This window comes from Ochlerotatus camptorhynchus, unplaced genomic scaffold (genome assembly GCF_037179485.1).
Source record: "Ochlerotatus camptorhynchus isolate MF236.1 unplaced genomic scaffold, CSIRO-AGI_Acam_v1.1 ptg000086l, whole genome shotgun sequence".
Taxonomy (NCBI): Eukaryota; Metazoa; Arthropoda; class Insecta; order Diptera; family Culicidae; genus Ochlerotatus; species Ochlerotatus camptorhynchus.
Window position 1 is genome coordinate 1,102,240 of NW_027040576.1, and position 19,644 is coordinate 1,121,883.

Sequence of the window (19,644 nt, forward strand, 5' to 3'; positions counted from 1 at the left end):
TGAAGATGCTAATTTCAAATAACAGACTGTAGTGGTAATTTTTATACGATAGATGGAGTAGATGAAAGCATAGAGTTAATAGTTCCGTTAGAGTACGGCAGTGTGAAGATTGCATATAGATATTAGAATAGCGAGCTAGAACAACTTTTAAGGAAGGTACAAATCGGTTTTTTCATCTCTCTTTACCAAACTCCCCCTTTGGAGAGGGATGGTGAGGGGTGTCCCCCCCGCCACCACTGGCAAAAAGTGTCACTTTTGACACCTGTTCTGGTACAAATTGCTGTCTTTTGCTCTAGTACCGGGTGCACCAGGTACACTAAAAAAAAAAAACAGCTAGGTGAACCAAAAAAAAATCGCGTGAAGGAGGTCCTTACCCTTTTGTCCATGTCAATGACATCCAAACGATATCGAGTGAAAGCGGTCCTGCAGGACATTTCAATAATAGCTCGTTCAAATTAAATTATCCTGCACCTATTGCTGCGTCCCTACCGCTGCCACTGGCTGCAGCAACTCGAGGGCATTCGCAAAACTTATGTTGCAAAGTCTCGATTCCTATATTGTAGAGGTATTTCGACGGAGCGGCTCGAAAGCTTTGGTGACTAACCTGCTATTTCAATTTTTCAGTGTACCACATGGCAACACCATTACTACTGGATTGTACCACATGGCAACACTACTACCAACAATCAATACGAAACTAACGATTTTAAATTGGCTCACCACTTTAGTAGCCTATTGGTCCCAAGCAAACGATTAACGTATCCTATTCTAGTTGAAATTCTATTACTACACTATGTTTGTTTTGATTCGCTATGAAAGTTTAACATCAGGGGTGTGTGGATTCATGCAGAACATGCAGGGGTGAGTGAAATAGCTTGGGACTGCTTGGGACCGTTGTTCTGGTACTGAGTGAGCCAAAAATAATAATGATTTTCTTCGGTACCCAGTGGTCTTATGTCTGGTCTTATCAGTAATCTATGCTACTACTGGATTGTACTAGCATTTTCACCAAATGTATTAGAATGTTTTGGTTCTATCATAGAGGTAACTCTAGAAGGTCTCGAAATAACGTGCTCAAGTTTTTGGCTCACCTCTGGTACTCTCTTCGGTCCCAAGCTAATCGATTCACCCCTCGAAACATAGGAAAATCCCGAGGAAAATCCACTAACCCCTCAGTTTAACTGTCAAACTTTCATAGCGAATCAAAACAAATATTTTGTAGTAGTAGAATTTCGACTAGAATGGGGTACGTTAATCGTTTGCTTGGGACCAATAGGCTAGTCAAGTAGTGAGCCTTTTTAAAATCATTAGTTTCGTATTGATTGTTGGTTCTATCTCTTTCAGTCTACTCAAAACTGAAATGCATAAAAAAATGACAAAATGATACACTCTTTGCACACTGTCAAAGAATCATTATACACAAAATCAACTTTGTTCAAATCAAACCAAAAAAACTAACCCATCTGGTGGATGATGGCACAAGCTTCCAAGAAAATTCTATTACAGTGAACCACATTATTTTGATGGATTTCTTCGCCAGTTAGTCGTCTGTCACTTCGTTTGTGGTACAACGTTATATTACTCAACCCTAATACAACATTACCATAAACGAACGATAATCCAAATAATAGAACTATACTACAAATTGTTTAGATGATACCCCGAACACGTCGTTAAGCAACATAACCATAACAATTTTATTAGGGAACCGATGGATTGACCTGGTTGCAGCAGTTTGGATGTTATATTCAACAACTTTTTTCTGTGTACTATGGTTTGCACTCGGGTTTGCATAAATCATTTTTATACTAAGTGTGTATTCTCTCTCTTTATACCAGGGGCCTGGCTGGCGGCCATGTTTTTGATGCTATCATCTGCCCTTGTCTTTCTGCTTATAACACGATTTTCCGTCCCTTTCCACCATGTATACGTCAGGCGGGCCGTATTTAAATAAGGCCCGTGATGTTGCCTACACTGTCAACGTATAGGATTGATATATAGAGTTGCCAGACACCTGGTTTATACCAAGCTATGAGTCGGTAAGAAGAGTTGCGATTTAGCGTAACTTTTAATCTACTTAGATTTGAAAATCTTTTGGGTGTACCTTTCCACGCAAGTTTAATTATTTTTAGCGTGCATGTGAAACCGTTGGGCACATATAATTGAGCAATGATACTCTCCTTGCATCGTCCCTGGTTAGTATAGATGATTTTTTTTGTTTATGAATAATAAAAACAAAACTAGCTGAAGCCAAAGTATAAACATTTTGCTAGTAATCTCGTAATATTTTTTAATGTAATGCCTGAAAACAAAATATAATCAATAATAGTGTGTTCTGAGTTAAAAAAAACAGTTCGGCACTCGAAATGCAGTACGGCCGCAAGTGTCTAGTGTGTAAGAATACCCGTCAGCGTGAGCCCAGCTGTCGGTTGTTCAAATTCCCAGCCCGCGGCTGTCCAATGTGGTACCGGTGGCTGGAGGCATGCGGCCTCCGTGAATTCGATATCGACGCAAGTTCCCGGGAACCGCCGCGGCTGTGTCAGCGCCATTTTCAAAAGAAGGACTTCCTGACGCGTCAGCTTACGGGAACGGCCGTTCCTTCGGTATTTCCGGTCACGGTTTATACGGAAATCGATGGCGGTAATTCGTCGGTGCGAAAATCGGTGGTCGGATTGCAACAGCAGCAACAACAGGTAATTGGAGACGTTTATCAGATAGACGAGGTGACAATGCAACAGGAAGAGATTTTCAACGATGTGATAGAGTATAGCGAAAGTATTCCGGATGGTTCGATAGATGGGAGCGTTGACAATGACGGACAGCTGGCTACGATTGTTCTAACCGAGGACCCGGCTCAATTAAAGTTAGAGACGGATCTTCAACCGCTGGTGATTGATTGTAATGTAGAAGAGCATACGAGATTGTCGGAAGATTTGCTAAATGAACGAGGTAAAGTGGAACTGCTTGCTAGGGAGCTCCTTGAAAAGGACAGAATCATAAGGGAACAGTATGAGCTACTTAAGCAACTTGGTGTTCACCTGGTTACTTTTACGGAAGTTCAGCAATAATTTCAGAGCGCTAGATCTCGTGTGAAGTGATAGAAATAAACTGTAATTAATTTATGTTTTGCATTTTATGTCAAGTAAAGCGTTTGTGCATGATCGTTTAAGCTTTGGTTAAGATGACACGGCCATAAAAGCGTAAAAGCGTGTTTCTAGAGAGCTTCCTGATTAATTTCCATTAGCGGCATCCAAAATTTCGTTACGTAGCTGCTGTTCGCGAATGCGCAACCGGGTGCATTTCAAGCATTGCATATTCTTGCGTACATGACATGCCCGATGTGAAATCGAATTACATCGAGTACAAGCGATGGCACCATCGTCGAACGGGAACAGTATTTCGTCATTGTTGCACACCTCGCAAAGGTAAGCCTTTGCGGAGCAGATCTGCAGTGGGAAAATCGAATAATTCAAATTGCTTCCAGTAGTGATTCCTCAACTTACCACACAGTTTCTGATGTGTCTCTCGAAGTTACTATGTACCTTACGAAGAAACTCTGGCAGCGTTCCATTCTCCACTGCAACTAAGTCCGCCACACTGTACATGTCCACCGTCTGCATCAAGTGCCGTTTGTTCCCAATGCTCTCACGAACCAGCCTTAATTCATCGGCTATACGACAGACCGTCAAGTAGCGTCGCATTTGCGTTAGTTTCTGCCGGAGCTTCTTAACTACTACCAACTTGAGCACAAACTGAAACAATCGGGGATTCCGTTCTTCTAGATTGATAATCGGTCGATCGTATAACAACCGGATCTGCTGTAGCGAAGCGCGACCGACCTTACGCGGTACAAAATCCCAGTTGTTCATCACCCGAGCCGGTATGATGCTGGTGTCGTTCCAGTGGCACGCCGGACAGTAGTACAGGCCCGAGTAGTCGCATAGGCGGGGTACGATGCTGTTGAGTTTCTCTATTGGGAAGCAGTGAAACAGAAGGCATGGAGTTATTGATTTGCTGTTAGATTTGCGAGGGCTTGTAAATACCTGCTTTCAATTCCAATCCAAAGCAACTAACAGCAGTTGAAGCATCTTGGCATGATATAAAAAATGGAAATGGTTTAATACAATCAAATCATAATTTGGTTATAGATCATTAGGAGTTCTCCAGAATGACTCTTTGAATTCTTTTGGTATGCCCATCGTTTGCTATATTTGTCTTGTAAATTTGGTTTTGTAGTTATCGGTAAGTACACTAGATCACCTTCGAGTCCTTGCCTTGAAAGCCGTAGTTTTGGAGTTTTGCAGGAGTTTTTTTTTTTTTTTTTTTTTTTTCTTTATTTTAGAGATTTTTAGCCTGAGGCTAGTTCATCTCTTATTTTGCAGGAGTAATGAAACTTGCATTTGAGGTTTCTCGTATCTGTCGTATCAATTTCTTGGTCATTATTGAATATTTCTAAAGCATTTTTGGAATGTTGCATCTGAGGATCATTGTTGAAAGATACGTATGTGCAGTTTTCAAATATATAAAAAAAAAAATGTAAAATGGTGCTCATCTTGAATCGGGTGGCGATCTTGCCCCGTCTACCCCTTGCGCTGAACTTTGTGCAAGCCTACCTTATAGCGAATTTGTTTATTATCCAGGTTGGAACCAGTTCTAACCCGTGTGATCCCGAGCTTATTGTCAGTGCGAGCCTCAACCCGAGCCAAATTACAAAAACAAACGTTTAAACTGACGTTTGACAGACAACAAGCCGATACCCGATCCAGCTTGGAAATGAATCAAAAACAAATTCGCTATTAGAGACCTCTAGATTTTCTATTGAATAAGATTGACGTGCCGCAAGGGCTCACACTAAGGGATCCTACTTGTCAAGACCTGAAGCTAAGAGCTAGTTCCACTGGATTGGATGATGAGATGAAATGCATACCATTAGCATAATGATCATCAACAAGCGTGGAAGCACGTGGAATGCTGTCAAAAGGACTGTAATGAAAATATTGTCAGAGCTGCAACAAAAGTGGAAAGACGATCGACGAACTAGCAACGCCGGCTTGCTGAGGTGCATTGCGCACATCTAAAAAAATGGCTAAATTCCAGCACAAATTTCAATCTCTGCCCATCTGCCCCATAGAAATCTGAGAAGTTGGAGTCTGAAATAAGTTTTTGACGTAGGACTACGTCTGTGATTTCTATATGGGGGTACACTTTGTGAATACCAAAAACGGAACAAGTAACAAAATTATGAAAGATTTTGAACGTTAATAACTCAGCTGCCTCTGAACCAATTTCAAGAATTTTATCACCAATCGATCGAAAATATTTCTATGCATCTATTGATATTAAGACTTTATCGTTTTTCAAAATCTCACTACTGAAAATTGCACGAATGTGCAACTTTTGCTATGATAATTATAATGATATGATAATATGATTTTATGATAATTAAAATGATCATCGATTCCCTAACACTGATTTCAAAGCAGAATTTCATATGGTTTCACCAAACGGTGTTCTTTCAATCACCGCGTGCTGAGAGGTGGTGTTCTCTAGTACACAACGAAAGGCTCCCCGCAAGCAGCTAGCTATCAGTTCAAATCACCGTGTGTGGTGGTGTCCGGTCGTCGGCATTAGCAGCAGCAGTGCTTTCAGCGCGTAGCGTTGAATATTGTTTTCCAGTGCAGCGAGCTGCAGCCCACATGAGCGTCCATAGAAGGAGGAAGAAGCCGCACGGCTATTGATCAGAATCAGTAACTCTTTGTGAGTCACTGTGGGCCATCTATGGCAAACGCGTCATCCTCATTCCAAACAACATACAGCTCACCAGCCTCATCTGTGTTTAACACCCTAAAAGCTCAACATTACTCAACCATCACTACAAAACGGTCCTTTTCAGGACCATCATAAATTTGTAGAAGAGTATTTTTTTGGACATTTGTCAAGGTCATCAATCGGATGTCAGTTCCCATATCAAGATAGAGCTGGAATTAGGGCGTAACAGCTTTTGTAAACAATGACTTCTTTCGATGATGCCTTGAAAGTCAAGGCTCGCCCACGGAAATCAACATCACTATTATGTAGGGTAAGACTTCCCATACCCGACGGTAATGTTGGTTTGCGTGGGCGTGCCTTGAATTCCTAGAAACCATCGAGAGAAGTAATTGTTTACAAAAGTTGTTATGCCCTTATTCCAGCTCTATCTAGATATCTTAAAATCTAACATACCATGTATTTTAAGGCAACATTGGGGTGCAATTTCAAAAACCAAAGTCGATCGCGGCATGAAAGTGTTCTGATTTTGATCCAGAGATGATGGATTTTAGTTCTTAATACGCCTATCGATAGGATTTTTTTTTGTGAATCTGTTAAAATTAAGACTTAATCATTTTTCAAAATGTCACTGTTGAAAATTGCACGAATGTGCAACTGTTGCTATGATAGTTAAAATTATCACCGCATCATTGCCTGCGAAAAACGATTTTCTAACACAGATTTCAAAGTTGAATTCCATCTGGTCTCACCAAACGGTGTTTATTCAATCACTGCGTGGTGAGTGGTGTTCTCCAGTACACAACGAAAGGCTGCCTGCAAGCAGCGAGCTGCAGCCCACATGAGCATCCATAAGAGGAAGAAGCCGCACCGCTATTGATCGGAATCAGTAGCTCTACGTGATTCACGTCATAGTAAAGAGTATAAACAGAAAGAACCCGCTCAAATTCCTATTCCTACACAAAACACAAGCTCCTGCTGTAGTTAACAAAATAACATTTATTATATAAGACCAAGTAGTCCTACGTCACCATTGCGAACAACCCCATAGAGCTGTCCCTTGTAGTTTTTTTTTCCTATTTGATCTGGAGTTGCTTCGTTTGAAAGAAGGAACTTTTTCCATCATGTTACACTTAACGTTCGTTAACTGAAAGGGAATTTTTGGTTGTTTTAAAAATTCCAACAAGCCGGAAACAAATGTTGACCACATCCAAAAATTGATTAACTGCCAAATCACAAAAAGTGCAGGAAATCAGCGATGAGTAAATTTGCCTCATGTTTTTCCAGATTTTTCCAAGGGGGGCGACACATCTAAATGTCAATTCTAGATGCTTAACAAATCTCACACTACCGAATCAATCTTCGAAAAATCTTCTTTCATTTCTCGCATCTACTTGCATTATCTTGTTGCAGGAATTCTTCAGAATCGTCATCAATTATCTTTCTGTTGCTCAGTGTGCGCGCAGCTAACCTCAGCAAAACACATGTTTTCCTGAATCGTAGATAGTGGCGCCCCCCTCGGGTTTTTCCAGGTTTATCACACAGCGAATGAGAACGAGTTTAGTTCACTCATAATCGCCAAAAGTGCAGAAAATTGGCGACGAGTAAATTTATCTCACCAAAAATCTGCAGGAAAATGAGGAAAATTGTCAAAATTTCACTCAGTCTAGGAGTAGTACCAATAGACTGAGTGAATCCAATCCTTACTTTTCTCATATTATGGAAGTTTTTCCTGGACAAATCTGCACTTTTTGCGAATATGAGTAAGCTGAAATCAAATTTAGGTTGATCTCATTGGCCGTGTGCCAACGTTTCTGGATCAAGGGCGAGTGGTAATACTAATATGCCCATTAACGGTGCATTACTGTTCATACTCACTGCAACTGAGCTGCGTTCCACACTCGGCACAGGTGTACTTCTGGAAGGCCAGCCCAATCTCCGGACATATGCATTCAATCGGTAGGTTCCGTTCGGTTGTGATTACGTGAGCACAAATCCTTATCACGTTGCGTATACACTTGTGGTGAACCGCGAATGAACAATCTGTCGAAAGAAGATGCCCTTATCAGTCAGTTTAGAAGCTCGAGTACCGAACCATTTAATCTTACCGGTGCAGATGTAGGAGGCTTGCACCACATTCCAAATGATGCCGGAACAGTGATCACAGTGCACCTTGTATTTGGGACTCTGTTTGTGCGTGACAAAGTGATGCCCGAGGATGACCTTCGTTTCCGGTGCCGTTGCGTCCGGATCGCTGTCCACGTCCTGCAGTTCCCTCAACCGATGACGCAGCTCAATCAAATGCCGAACTAACCATTTCCGTTCCTCGGACTTGTCCGTACACTGTAGGACCATATCCTTGCACTTGACGATGGCCGTTTCCATGTCCGGAATAGTCGCTTCCTGGTCCAACACCAGCTGCCACTGTTCTTTGATCAGAGCATAGGGAATGGCATGGGAACGTTCCAGAATGTCATCGTCGTAGGATAGCAGTGAATTAGTCGATGCTGCTGCCGTGACGGTAACTCCTTCTTCGACGGCAATCTCGTTCGGATCATTCTTATCAGTGATGTCATCACCGTTGCCGTGGTCGTCACCGTCGTCGGCATCGTTGTTCGTATTTATATCGCTGTTAGTCATCACATTGCTGTTGTTGTTATTATCATCATTGCTTCCGCTAGGAACTATCTCGTCCCTCGCTAGGAAACTAGTTACCGTGTTGGGCAGGTTCCAGATTCCGTCCTTCAAGCTTTGCACGGTTTGCATGATGATTCGATTTGAAGAATACCAATTGAGATTCAAAGAACCTCGATTCACTCTCGACCTAGGCGACTACCATGACTGATAGTGAGCTAGAACTTTTTTAGACAATCTACCACAGACTCCTCCCTTATCATGTGGACACTTTTTTGTTTTGTTTGTACACAACAATTTCATGAAAGAATGAATCGACTTACTGGCGCTCTCGCTGTGTAGGGTAGCATTCTGATTACTCATGCTTCTCTCGCGAGAAAGCATGGCCAGCTCCAGCATGGCATGTTTTAATGTTTATGTTTTTACGTTCCCTAGATCTCTCTCTCTCTCCCTTTGGAGAGGAAGAGAATTTCCTTGAGAGAGAAAGAATGAGAGACGAACAACGATGACCACCCACAACCAAGCTGAAAGTCACAATCTTTGCACTATGTACCATGCGTCTGCTCCGTTTTGGATCATTTGAAGTAGATTTAAGTAGTAGTAAAATTATGTTTATTTCTGTTGATTATGGTAGTACATTGATTTATCATATTAATTGATTAGCCTACCTGCCCTGGCTCTTCATCTTTGTTTAATTTGATATTCTAATTTAATATTTGCGTTTTTCAACTAGTTTACAGAATACCCCTTTGGGGATGTGTTTTATTTGAATTGAAAAAAAGTGATAACCTACCTAACTACGAGTATAACTTAACCTAACGTGCTAGATCACGTATGATCTGATGATTTGATTTCAGACAGGTGTCTCTGAACCTTTCCAGGTTAAAAACTCTCCGTTCTTCTAATGTCTGAATTCCAGCCAGGAGGTGGATCTCAGAATTTCTAGTCCGCGGGGGACTGTTTATGACCATCCTAAGGATCTTGTTTTGGATCCTTTGGAGTTTAAGGTGATGGCATTTTGCGCAACTCTCCCAGATTGGCATACCGTACTCGATTACAGGAAGGATGATTTGTTTGTAGACAGCAAGCTTATTTTTCAGGTACAGGGTTGACTTCCTGTTGATAAGTGGATACAACGATCTTATCAAGATGTTGCACTTGGTTTTCGTTTTGTCAACGTGCTCCCTGAAAATAAGCTTGCTGTCTAGTGTTAGTCCGAGGTACACGACCTCTTTGGACCATTCCACCACTGTGCCGTTCAGGCAGATCTTGTTATTCTCCGACGGAACAAATCTGGGAGATTTAGAGTGTGGAAAGATAATGACCTGGGTCTTTGCCGCGTTGATACGGATCTTCCATCTCCAGGACGTCCAGGCCTCTCTGAAGTTTGGCAGTCAGAGCTCCGATGACCCTACCCTTGTAGACGATGGATGTGTCATCTGCGAACAGAGACAACGATCCACCATCAGGGAGAGCCGGCATATCGGAGGTGAACAGGTTCAATAGGATGGGGCCAAGGATGCTTCCTTGTGGAACCCCGGCACCGATGTTGACAGCATCCTATGTGATGCCATTCATAGAGACACATAGCATACTATGTGATGCCATTCATAGATAGATAGCTGTTTATTATCTTCACTAGGAAGATTGGAAGACCGTACTGCTGCAATTTGAACACCAGGCCATCATGCCAGAATTGTCGAACGCTTTTTCAACGTCCAACAACGCCATGGCAGATGTTTTCGAAACAGACTTGTTCGGTCTGAGAATGTTTGTTACTCGAGTCAGCTGGTGGACGGTCGAACGACCTTTCCGAAAAACAAACTGTTCCTCGAGTAACAAGTTGTTTTCATCGGCAGATGTTAGGAGCCGGTGGTACACTGCTCTTTCGAACAGTTTTGATAACCCTGAGAGAAGGCTGATTGGTCGATAACTTGAAGGAGAGGACGGATCCTTCCCAGGTTTCCGGATGGGTATGACTTTAGCTGACTTCCAACACAAGGGGAAGTAGCCAAGTCTGAGGCACTGATTATAAATCAGTGCCAGATGGTTGTAGAATCTGGAACTCAAGTGTTTGAGTTCCAGATTCAGGATGTTGTCGAAACCTGGGGCCTTCATGTTTTTAGATGATTTGATATAGGCCAACAGTTCGTCAGCCGTAATCTCGGATTCCTGTGGAAAATTGTTAGGAATCTGAAGAAGATTTGTTGCATTTTCTGCAACCTCAGATTCATGAGGGCTGACAATGTTTTGTCCGAGATTATGGGAGCTGACGAAGTGTTGACCTATCGCGGTAGCCTTCTCTTCAGGAGTTATCAGATGAACCACTGGGTCGCCGGGACAATCCAGTGGGGTCAGTGGTGGAATGGGCCTAGGCTTGTTTTTAAGAATTTTTGTAAGTTTCCAGAAGGGCTTAGCACAATCTGGGAGATAGCAGATCTTACTAGAAAAATCGTTATTTCTGAGATCCACCATCCTGGCCTGAATGATCTTTGTTAATCGATTACAATTGGTCTTCAAGTTAGGCAGGCCAGTACGCTGGTACTGCCTACGAATGGTGTTACGGAGTCTAATGAGATCTTTGGTAGGGCTGTCAAGGTTCAGAGTGTTACTCACCTGTCTGGATACTGGCACGTGTTGTTCCCTGGCCCGGGAAATCGCCTCCTCGATGGTTTGTAGACACCGGTCAACATATTCGGACGTCCCCGGTTGGACATCGTAGTCGATGGTTGTGTCGACGCAGTGTTGATATTGCGCCCAGTTGACTCGATGGTAGTTGCGCCGGGAGGCTTCGAATCGGTTTACCGAGGATCCAACTTCGGCCACCACCGGGTAGTGGTCCGAGCTCAGCTCCAGGAATGCCACAGGTTGCGAGATGTTGTGTCCCATGTTGCTTACGAAGATGTCGATGGTCGCATGGACCCCAGACCGACTCAACCGGTGGGAGAGTCCGGGGCCAAGATGGTATAGTGGCCCTCTTGCAGGTCTTCATTGAGGATAATGCCGTTTCTATTGCTCTGACCGTTGCCCCAAGCTTTGTGTTTTGCGTTCAGATCGCCAGCGATGATAAAGTTCCCGCTGCTCCGGGTGAGTTTGATGATGTCTTTCCGGAGGGCCACTGACGACCCGTCCCTGATGTTGGTTTGCTTGGGGCAGTAGGCCGCGATGATGGTGATTGGGCCAAGTGATGTGCTCACCTCCACTCCGATGGCTTCAATTGTTTTCAGCTGGAAGTTTGGTAGCAGCCGGCAACTGATGTTCCGTCTTGCAGCGATGGCCACTCCTCCACCTCCAGAGCAGGTGCGATCAAGTCTGACGAACCGGAAGTCGGGAAGGAATACGTTCAGTTCGGGCTTCAAATGCGTCTAAGTGATGATAGCAATGTAGACCTACTTGGTGTTAAGGAAATCGAGTAGCTCTCTATGCTTGTTCGTCAATTTGCAATTTTTATAGCTTCACGGTCCATACTTGGTGACGAGTGACAAGGCAGCATGAAGCTGTTCAGATCGAGTCTTGCAGGTGAGCATGATGCTGATGACCTCGGCCACGAACGTCACAAGTTCCTCCGAGGTGAACGGAGAATCGTCGACAGATTCACCTGAGACAGTCCCAGCGTATGATAAACCAGGGGCGGTGGATGAACCTGGAATTGGCTGGGTCGCAGCAGCAGCGAGACGATGCTGAACTGTCCGACTGTTGGGAACCATACTCGCAGGATTGGCTTGTTGGTTGTTGAGCGGAAGCGGGGCTAGGTTCGGAACATGTTGACGGAGCTGAAGAGCTGGGTACTGGACTTCCGTGAGTACAGAAGGTGAACGATGATTACGGAGACGACCGAGCTGGTTGTTGATTGTGGCCTTCAGACGGATATTAATGAACTCCACTCGCTTGAGACATCCACGATTGGAGGCTTGGTGGTTTCCACCGCAGTTGACACACGTTGGCTCGATGTCATCGACTTGCTCACAGGACGCAGGAGTGAGTTCCAGCACACTTGCCGCAGTTTGTCTTCATGTGGCAGTTTTTGGTTCCATGGTCATATGAGAGGCAGTTCATACACTGCGTTACATCACGATGTTGGGGTTTATAATGCTCCCAACTGATGATGACCTGAAACAGGTCCTGGATTTTGGATCTCAGAGCCGCAAGACTGGTGGATCCCTTCGTGAAATGCACCAGGAACAACTGATCACGGAAGCTGGTGTTGTGGTTGGGACGCCGGTTCATCGGGTACACTGCCTAAGGCTTGAGCCCAAACCGCTTCAGCTCGTATTTCACCGCAGTCGCCTCGAACGACGGTAATCCACGCAAAACCACCTTTAGTGGCTTGCTCGATGGCAGATCATGCGTGAAGAAGTCCACGTTGTTGTCCTTCAGGAAACATCCTATTTGTTTGAACTCCTCCAGGCTGGAGCACATGATTTTGGTACCGATGCTGCAAAACTTGAAGCGAGGAAGCAGCTTGTGTTTTGCCAGTTCGGCCAACCGGTGAACACTCGTGTTTATTTCAGTTACCGTGGGGACGTAATTTGTGATTAAACCCGCTCCCTTTCAAACTTTATCATTATTTATGTACGGTCCTTATATTTGAAATGACGTTTCACATTCATCTAGTGATGTCCGATTTTCATTCGGATAATCGATTAGTCGATTAACGAACCGAACAGTAAAATATTTGTAATCGGTTACATCATGCCGATATAAGCATTAACTTCTGCAGAGGATCATCACCGATCGTGTCAAACAAGTTTTGCACTCTCATTGATGAAAAAATGACAGTTCAGCGACCAAAAAATAATCGATTAATTGTTAATCGAGTAATTAAAAAATGGGACATCGCTGATTTTGGTGTGATTGTTTTGATAAAAAAGCGCGCAAAATTTCATCTTTACCGAGGGGGCAGCAACACCACAAAATTATTGGGGGTATTCATTGGATGAAAGGGACCGTGAAAGAGGACACTAAAATTGAAAGTTTTTCTTCCGACAGTTTCATCTTAGTATTCATCTTTGGTTCGGCACCCAGCTTGGCAACATCCTTCATCGGCGTGAAAAGCGGGGGAATCCGCTCTCTTCTAGCAATGGGAACGGCGTCACCATCGCCATTTTCTTCCGGGAGTACTGCATACTGGTTGGCTTGCAGTACTCGTTTTCCGGCGTCATCCTGCGACGCGCTGGGCTTGATTAGCACCTTCTTTGAAGGGCCCGCTGCTCATTGGCACGTTTACGCACCATTGACGAGTGCACGGATGGATTTGAGTTCACTTACTCGACAAAAAGTGACACAACAGCGGGGCCCTGTTTGCTAAAAATGAACACATGAATAATACTCGCGTAACATTTGAAAAGGGCCTATCAACTTTGGTAAATAATTTGCTAGGTCCTTTTCACGAGAACCGAAGTACGCCCACGCAAACCAAGAGCACTATGGGGAAGGGGAGAATTTCCTTTGCCCGATGGTGTTGGTAGTTTACGTGAACGTATTCGGTTCGCGCGAAGAAGGCTTAACAAGTTTTGTGTACATAAGTTGATAGACCCGTTTCAAATGTTACGTGAGTATTATTCATGTGTTCATTTTTAGTAAACAGGGCCCCGCTGTTGTGTCACTTATTGTCGAGTGAGTGAACTCAAATCCATCCGTGCACTCGTCAATTTGTTTTGTGTTTTCAAGTTCAAGTAAACTTGCCAGAACGCGAGAAGGTGGCGACACTTCCACGGCACAACGCGACAGCACAAAACAAAACAAAATTGAATCGAGAACTCGAGCGAAAATACGGACTGAACAGCTCGACAGTTGAGTAAAGAATGAAAGTAGATTTAAAATGTGGCTTTCTATTTAAAAAAAAAAACAGAAAACCAATATATATTTACGTATTCTTAATTTTTTGTCACATTAATATTAAGCAAATTCAATCACTGTCGTCGTCGTCCTCCTCCGGGGGCGTCATCCAAAATTCCCATACGCAAAGCCTACAGCTGTTCATCTCCTGGCATGGAATCCATCCGCTTTCACCGCCACCCCGATCGAAACATGTTGCTCCTCCACCTTCACCCACCTCTTGTCCTTTCACGAATGCTTGATCCTTCATGTGATAGAGATAGGCACAACCGTCGTTTCCTACGTGTTTGGCATGTTGCCGCCAGGGATCGTCATTGTCATTCCACTCTAACGCCATCCGCAATCCACAGTAGAAACATTGTACCGTGTGCAGGCGACCTGGTTCGAAGAATCCCGCTTCCGCTAGGTACCGCCTTTCAACTGGGTTCCACTGGGAGTTTTCGAACGATTTCAAGCGCATTGTGAAGCCTCCGTATTCCGGGAATCGGGCGTTGTACCGAAAGCGATAAGGATCGGTAGAATCGCTGTTTTCGGTGAACGGGTTGGAATCGAATTGTATCCAGCAGTTGTCCATTTCGATGGACAGCACTCGTGCGGTTTGCCCTGCTTACGGTTGAAGCGCTACTGCAGCTGATAACGATTAACAGCTGATGTGTACGTATTATAGGTATTTATTTCCAACGAACAGGAACGCAAGGGTTGGCGAAAAATTACGCGTCTTTGTTAAACTTGACGGAGTATTGAACGCTTATCGGATGAAATTTTTTTTTATCTAGCTCTATATTCTACATGCCTTCGATTGAACTCTCTTGAATCTTTGTTGATTGTAACCTTGTATCCATTTATTGACTTCTGCTGGGTGACAGACTAATAATCGAACATATGGATTATTTAAGGTTGAACTCAGTCACAACATACAAGCTCAATTTTTGCGAGTGTCTGTGTGTTTGAGAATCACTACTGTAATCACCCCATTTTGCAACGATTCCGGCTCTCAGTTTAATAAAAAGCTTATTTAGATTTTTTATCATAATATCATGTTTTCAATGCGGGATAAATGCGTGTTTGATGGCCTCTGTATTGATAGTTGTATATTTATTTGAGTCGATACAAAATTTTCCGAACACATTTTATGGACGGATTAGTTTCAATCTCACAAACTTCAAAACAAAGAGTTAGTATTACCGGAAATTCAAATACTCAACAAACTTAATGTCAGTTATATATTTTTATTCTTTAATAATACATACCAATATCGTCGAAAGACTTTTATTAAAATTTCAGGTTCTTCCGGATTTCAGATCCACAACTTCTAGATTTGGCAACTGGAGACATGAGGTTGTGCTATGGTGTTCGATGTATCTTAACTAGTACCGTGGACCCCCGGTAATATGACCGGTTTTAATTTGAACCCCGCTTATCTGCACGGCGTGCAAACTGAAAATAGCCTAAACGTCATTTTGCACATGGAACGGAGTAAAGCGAAATGGAACACTGCAAAACGGAACGCAGAATCAAAACAAAACATCAAATAAGGCAACCAGAAACACGCTGATAGGGTTACTAGAAGTTCAAATTAAAAATGAACCCCGTTAATATGAATGAGGTGTCGTTCAGATTAGCGGGGGTCCACGGTATTAATATGCTTATTTCTATTATTTAACGGCCGTCCAATAATTACGTAACACTATTTCAAGATTTGTCAACCCCTTGTTTTTTTTTCTAACAAATCCGAGAAATAAGAAAACAAGTCCCAAAAATAAGAAAAGCCTTGACTACCCTCCCCCATAAGCCCTTACGTAATAAGTAAACGATTTCTTACATGTATCAGTTTGCTTTGAATCTGAACACAAGACATGCCATTACATTCTCAGATAATCTTATAGTTAAATTTAAATCTGCGAGATTACTATACTTGCCACCTTTTAAAAAATAAGCACGAATTTCCTTGCACCATAACCAGTTGAAATCCCTTAAAACATACTAATACATACAAAGGGTGAATCCAATCTGATTTGCACCTTAAGGAGATTCGGCTTCGCTCTTATCGAATGTGAATGAGCCACACAATCGGCAATTTAAACCGAATTTCTGCTGTTCTTATTTCCTTGAAAATGATAAGAGGGGAATCACTCAGAATCGACTGTGTCATGGGATGGAATCCCGAGCAAAGCTGGAGATCAAATTGAAATCAAAATTTGCTGTTATGATGTAACTTATTTTGAATACTCCAGTTGATCTCATTTTGGTTGACTTAACGGTTAGCACAGCAAAAATGAGAGCAAAATTTTACACTGTTGAATCAAACGGAAAACTTATCTTGCTTTCAATGAAATCAATTTGATTACTGATTTTGCATTCATAATGTTTAACTGAATACGGGCATGGCGTAAATGTTTAGTATCCATGCTTCTCACGCTTAGAGAATTGAGCTCAAATCTCACCTCGGGCAAGTAATGAATGACCTAAAATGAGTTAAACAAAACAAATAAACAATAATCATTAGACATAAACAACAGATGAACTTAAATTAAATTTTAAACAAGACGTTAACAGTAAAACTTCAAGTAAAGTTGCTTTCATTTAAAAAGTTTTGACTGCATAATGAAAGCACAATATGATATCAGACTTATGTCACGACAATTGAAATCAAAATGAGTTTTCATTATGATAGGAACTGCAAACTTTAATATCGATTTGCTTTCATTTTGTTAACCGACTTTGCTCGGGATCATACACTGAAAAAAGTTTTCACTTAGCTTCTATTAGGAACGCACATAATATTTTTCCAATAACAAAAATAATGATTTTTATCTGAATATCACATAGCATAAGAAATTCTATATGAGAAATCATATAGATTTCATTGGAAACATAAAGTTCATGTGATTTAGTCGTGCAATTTACAATTATGGGATCACATGAAAGTTATGTGGAATTCACATGGATATTTTCCACTGGTTATGTGATTTATTTTATGAGTGTATGCAAACGTGAATTGAGATCTAAAGTGCGCAGTGCAGGGAGTTACTTTCCTTATAACTTGTACACCATGGATTAATTTGCTAAGTTCGTTTCATTTGAAAAGAATCCTTTCCTAGGGTTTTCGATCTAACGTTCGTCCTACTAAGCACAACCCGCGCTTTACCGCTTTGCGAACGGATTTGAATGAAAAGAAGAATGTTTCTACTAAAGGGGACATCTAAATTTATCTAGCGGTGCATATGTAACGAATGTTTTAAGCTCTTTGCTAGCAGCAGCTTAATCGCCACTCTCATAATCGAGAGGCTGCTGCTGCTGATCAGGAGGCTCGGCCAGAGGCTCTCTTCAGGGCGGGTTAAAAATGCTCCAACACCGATCCCAATTAGCGTTTACGAGGGCCGATTGAATTCACTTTAATACTACTAAAACTAACCGAAATCTAAAAATAACGAGATGAAAACCTATTAGGGAAATTATGCCTCGGCACCCATTGACTGTTTTCGGCAACCAAAATTTGAACGTTAATTTCACTGTATTTTCTCACCAAAACACATCGCTGAATGTATTCAATTTGATTACATTTTTACGACTGAGCAAATCTGTTATGCCAGGTTTTTCTTCAAATGAAATAAACGCTTTAAAAATACGGCAGATTTCGAGTTACCGATGATAATAGAACAGCTGCACGGCCAATCAGAACAACTCAGCGACTGAATTCGATTGACTCAGATCATTTTCTTTCCCTACGAAATTTACTCATATTTGGGAAAACCTGATTAGCTATGAGTTCCTGCAGGTTTTCCCAAGTATGAGTAAATTTCGTAGGGAAAGAAAATGCTCCGAGTCAATTGAATTCAGTCGCTGAGTTGTTCAGATTGGCCGTGTGATTAACATGCAGTTCAAATGGAAAGGTTGCCGAAGAGAAAGAGGCTGCCGACAATAGTCGCACTCACCTGAGAAGTTAGGAGTGTTGTAAAAACGTTTTCGACCCGTTTTGGACAATTCTGTCGATTGGAATCGATAGAATAGCAAGCAGCAGATAATTGTAAATCATCAAACACGTCATATGTGTGCGTGACGCTGAGAAATTGCTAATGAACTACAAAGGTTTAGAGGAAACTTCAACTGCTTTAACGTTCATTATATTGAAGTTGGGATTGCAATCTTTTCATAAAGCTATGATGACGTTACAATTAATTCGAACTCATATTTAAAGGAAAAATTATTTAAACCTAATTCGGTGCGTACGAGTAGAACAAAGAGATAAGCTAGAGAAGCGTTATCAGTGATTGCGTTGGTTCAAGGAAAATTAAATAAAGCATTTTTGAGAACATGACGCTGCAAAGTCATTAGGCCCTCTAACTAACACAACTCTTAGCTTCCTGAGAAATCTATGAAAGTAGTATGGGTTCCCTGCACCTTCTTAAGTAGATGTTGGATTTACTTCCCCTTCCTTCCCCTGCGATTGTAAGGATGTGGTTAGGTGTACAATGCGATGCTTGTTTTGTAGATATAATTTTTGTGTGGGGAAAAACACTAATCCCAAGGTTTTTTTTGACCTCGGATTACGTCTTTCGGCAACATATTGGGGGTGCAATTTCAATAAAACCAAAATCGACCGCATTACGAAAAGAGGTCAGGTTTTGATCACATATAACTCTGTCAATAGCAGATGGATTTTAATTCTAAACAAGCCAAACGATTGGAGATTTATGTACCAATCTGCTAAAGTGAACACTTTATTAATTTTCAATAGGTCACTACTGAAAAATACACAAATGTTCAACTGTTGCAATGGTGATCAAAATTATCAACACACACAGATTTAAAAATCTAATTCGATCCTTTCTGTGGTGGTGTCCGGTCGTCGGTGTCAGCAGCAGCAGCAGCAGTGCTTTCGGCGTGTGGCACTGAACATTGTTCTCCAGTACACAGCGAAAGGCAGCCTGCAAGCTGGGAGTAGCGATTTCGAGCCAACTTGCTGTTAATTCCGTGCTCATACGGTTCAAAATCGGGTCTTAACTCCCAAAATTTGAACTCATTCGATAAGAAACTGACTTGGCACAAACCATTTGAAGTTTATATGGAAATTACTATGGGAAAACCAAATGTTTTGTTCATATCCATCTAACAATTTACCATATCGCTCTGTTCAAAAAAATGATAACTGAGCTCGTAGCAAATTATCTCAGCTTTGGTTTCCACAAGTATAGCTTTTGAATTTTTGAACAGTGCAATATGGAAAAAGGTAAGAAGACAATGAACAAAAAGTTTGGATTTCCCATAGTTATTTCCACAGTTACTTCAAATGGTTTGTGCCAAGTCAGCTTCTTATCAAATGTCTTCAAATTGTGGGAGACCCGATTTGGAACTGTTTAAGTCCACAGTGCGAAAATGTAAATATTTGCATCAGTTTAATGATTA

General features: G+C 42.0%; 2 protein-coding genes across 2 annotated transcripts in view; one reads left to right on the forward strand and one right to left on the reverse strand.

Annotated features, from left to right (window-relative positions):
* Positions 1-2,350: 2,350 nt before the first annotated feature.
* On the forward strand, positions 2,351-3,118 carry LOC135698448 (uncharacterized). Its single transcript, XM_065218425.1, has one exon. It carries the CDS (start codon positions 2,367-2,369, stop codon positions 3,066-3,068), a length of 702 nt encoding a protein of 233 aa, XP_065074497.1. The 5' UTR covers positions 2,351-2,366; the 3' UTR covers positions 3,069-3,118.
* The window catches only part of LOC135698437 (uncharacterized), a 49,530-nt gene continuing 33,000 nt past the window's right edge, over positions 3,115-19,644 (reverse strand). The window contains exons 6-11 of the mRNA XM_065218417.1: positions 14,363-14,762; positions 7,875-8,598; positions 7,645-7,809; positions 4,044-4,088; positions 3,504-3,970; positions 3,115-3,446 (exon numbers count right to left, since the gene is read on the reverse strand). Coding sequence (XP_065074489.1) covers positions 3,231-3,446; positions 3,504-3,970; positions 4,044-4,088; positions 7,645-7,809; positions 7,875-8,598; positions 14,363-14,762 — 2,017 coding nt within the window. The 3' untranslated portion in view covers positions 3,115-3,230. The remainder of the gene's footprint in view (positions 3,447-3,503; positions 3,971-4,043; positions 4,089-7,644; positions 7,810-7,874; positions 8,599-14,362; positions 14,763-19,644) is intronic.

What these genes read in the sequence shown, in the direction of transcription:
- LOC135698448 (XM_065218425.1), top strand. Translation starts at nt 2,367, where the DNA reads ATGCAGTACGGCCGCAAGTGTCTAGTGTGTAAGAATACCCGTCAGCGT.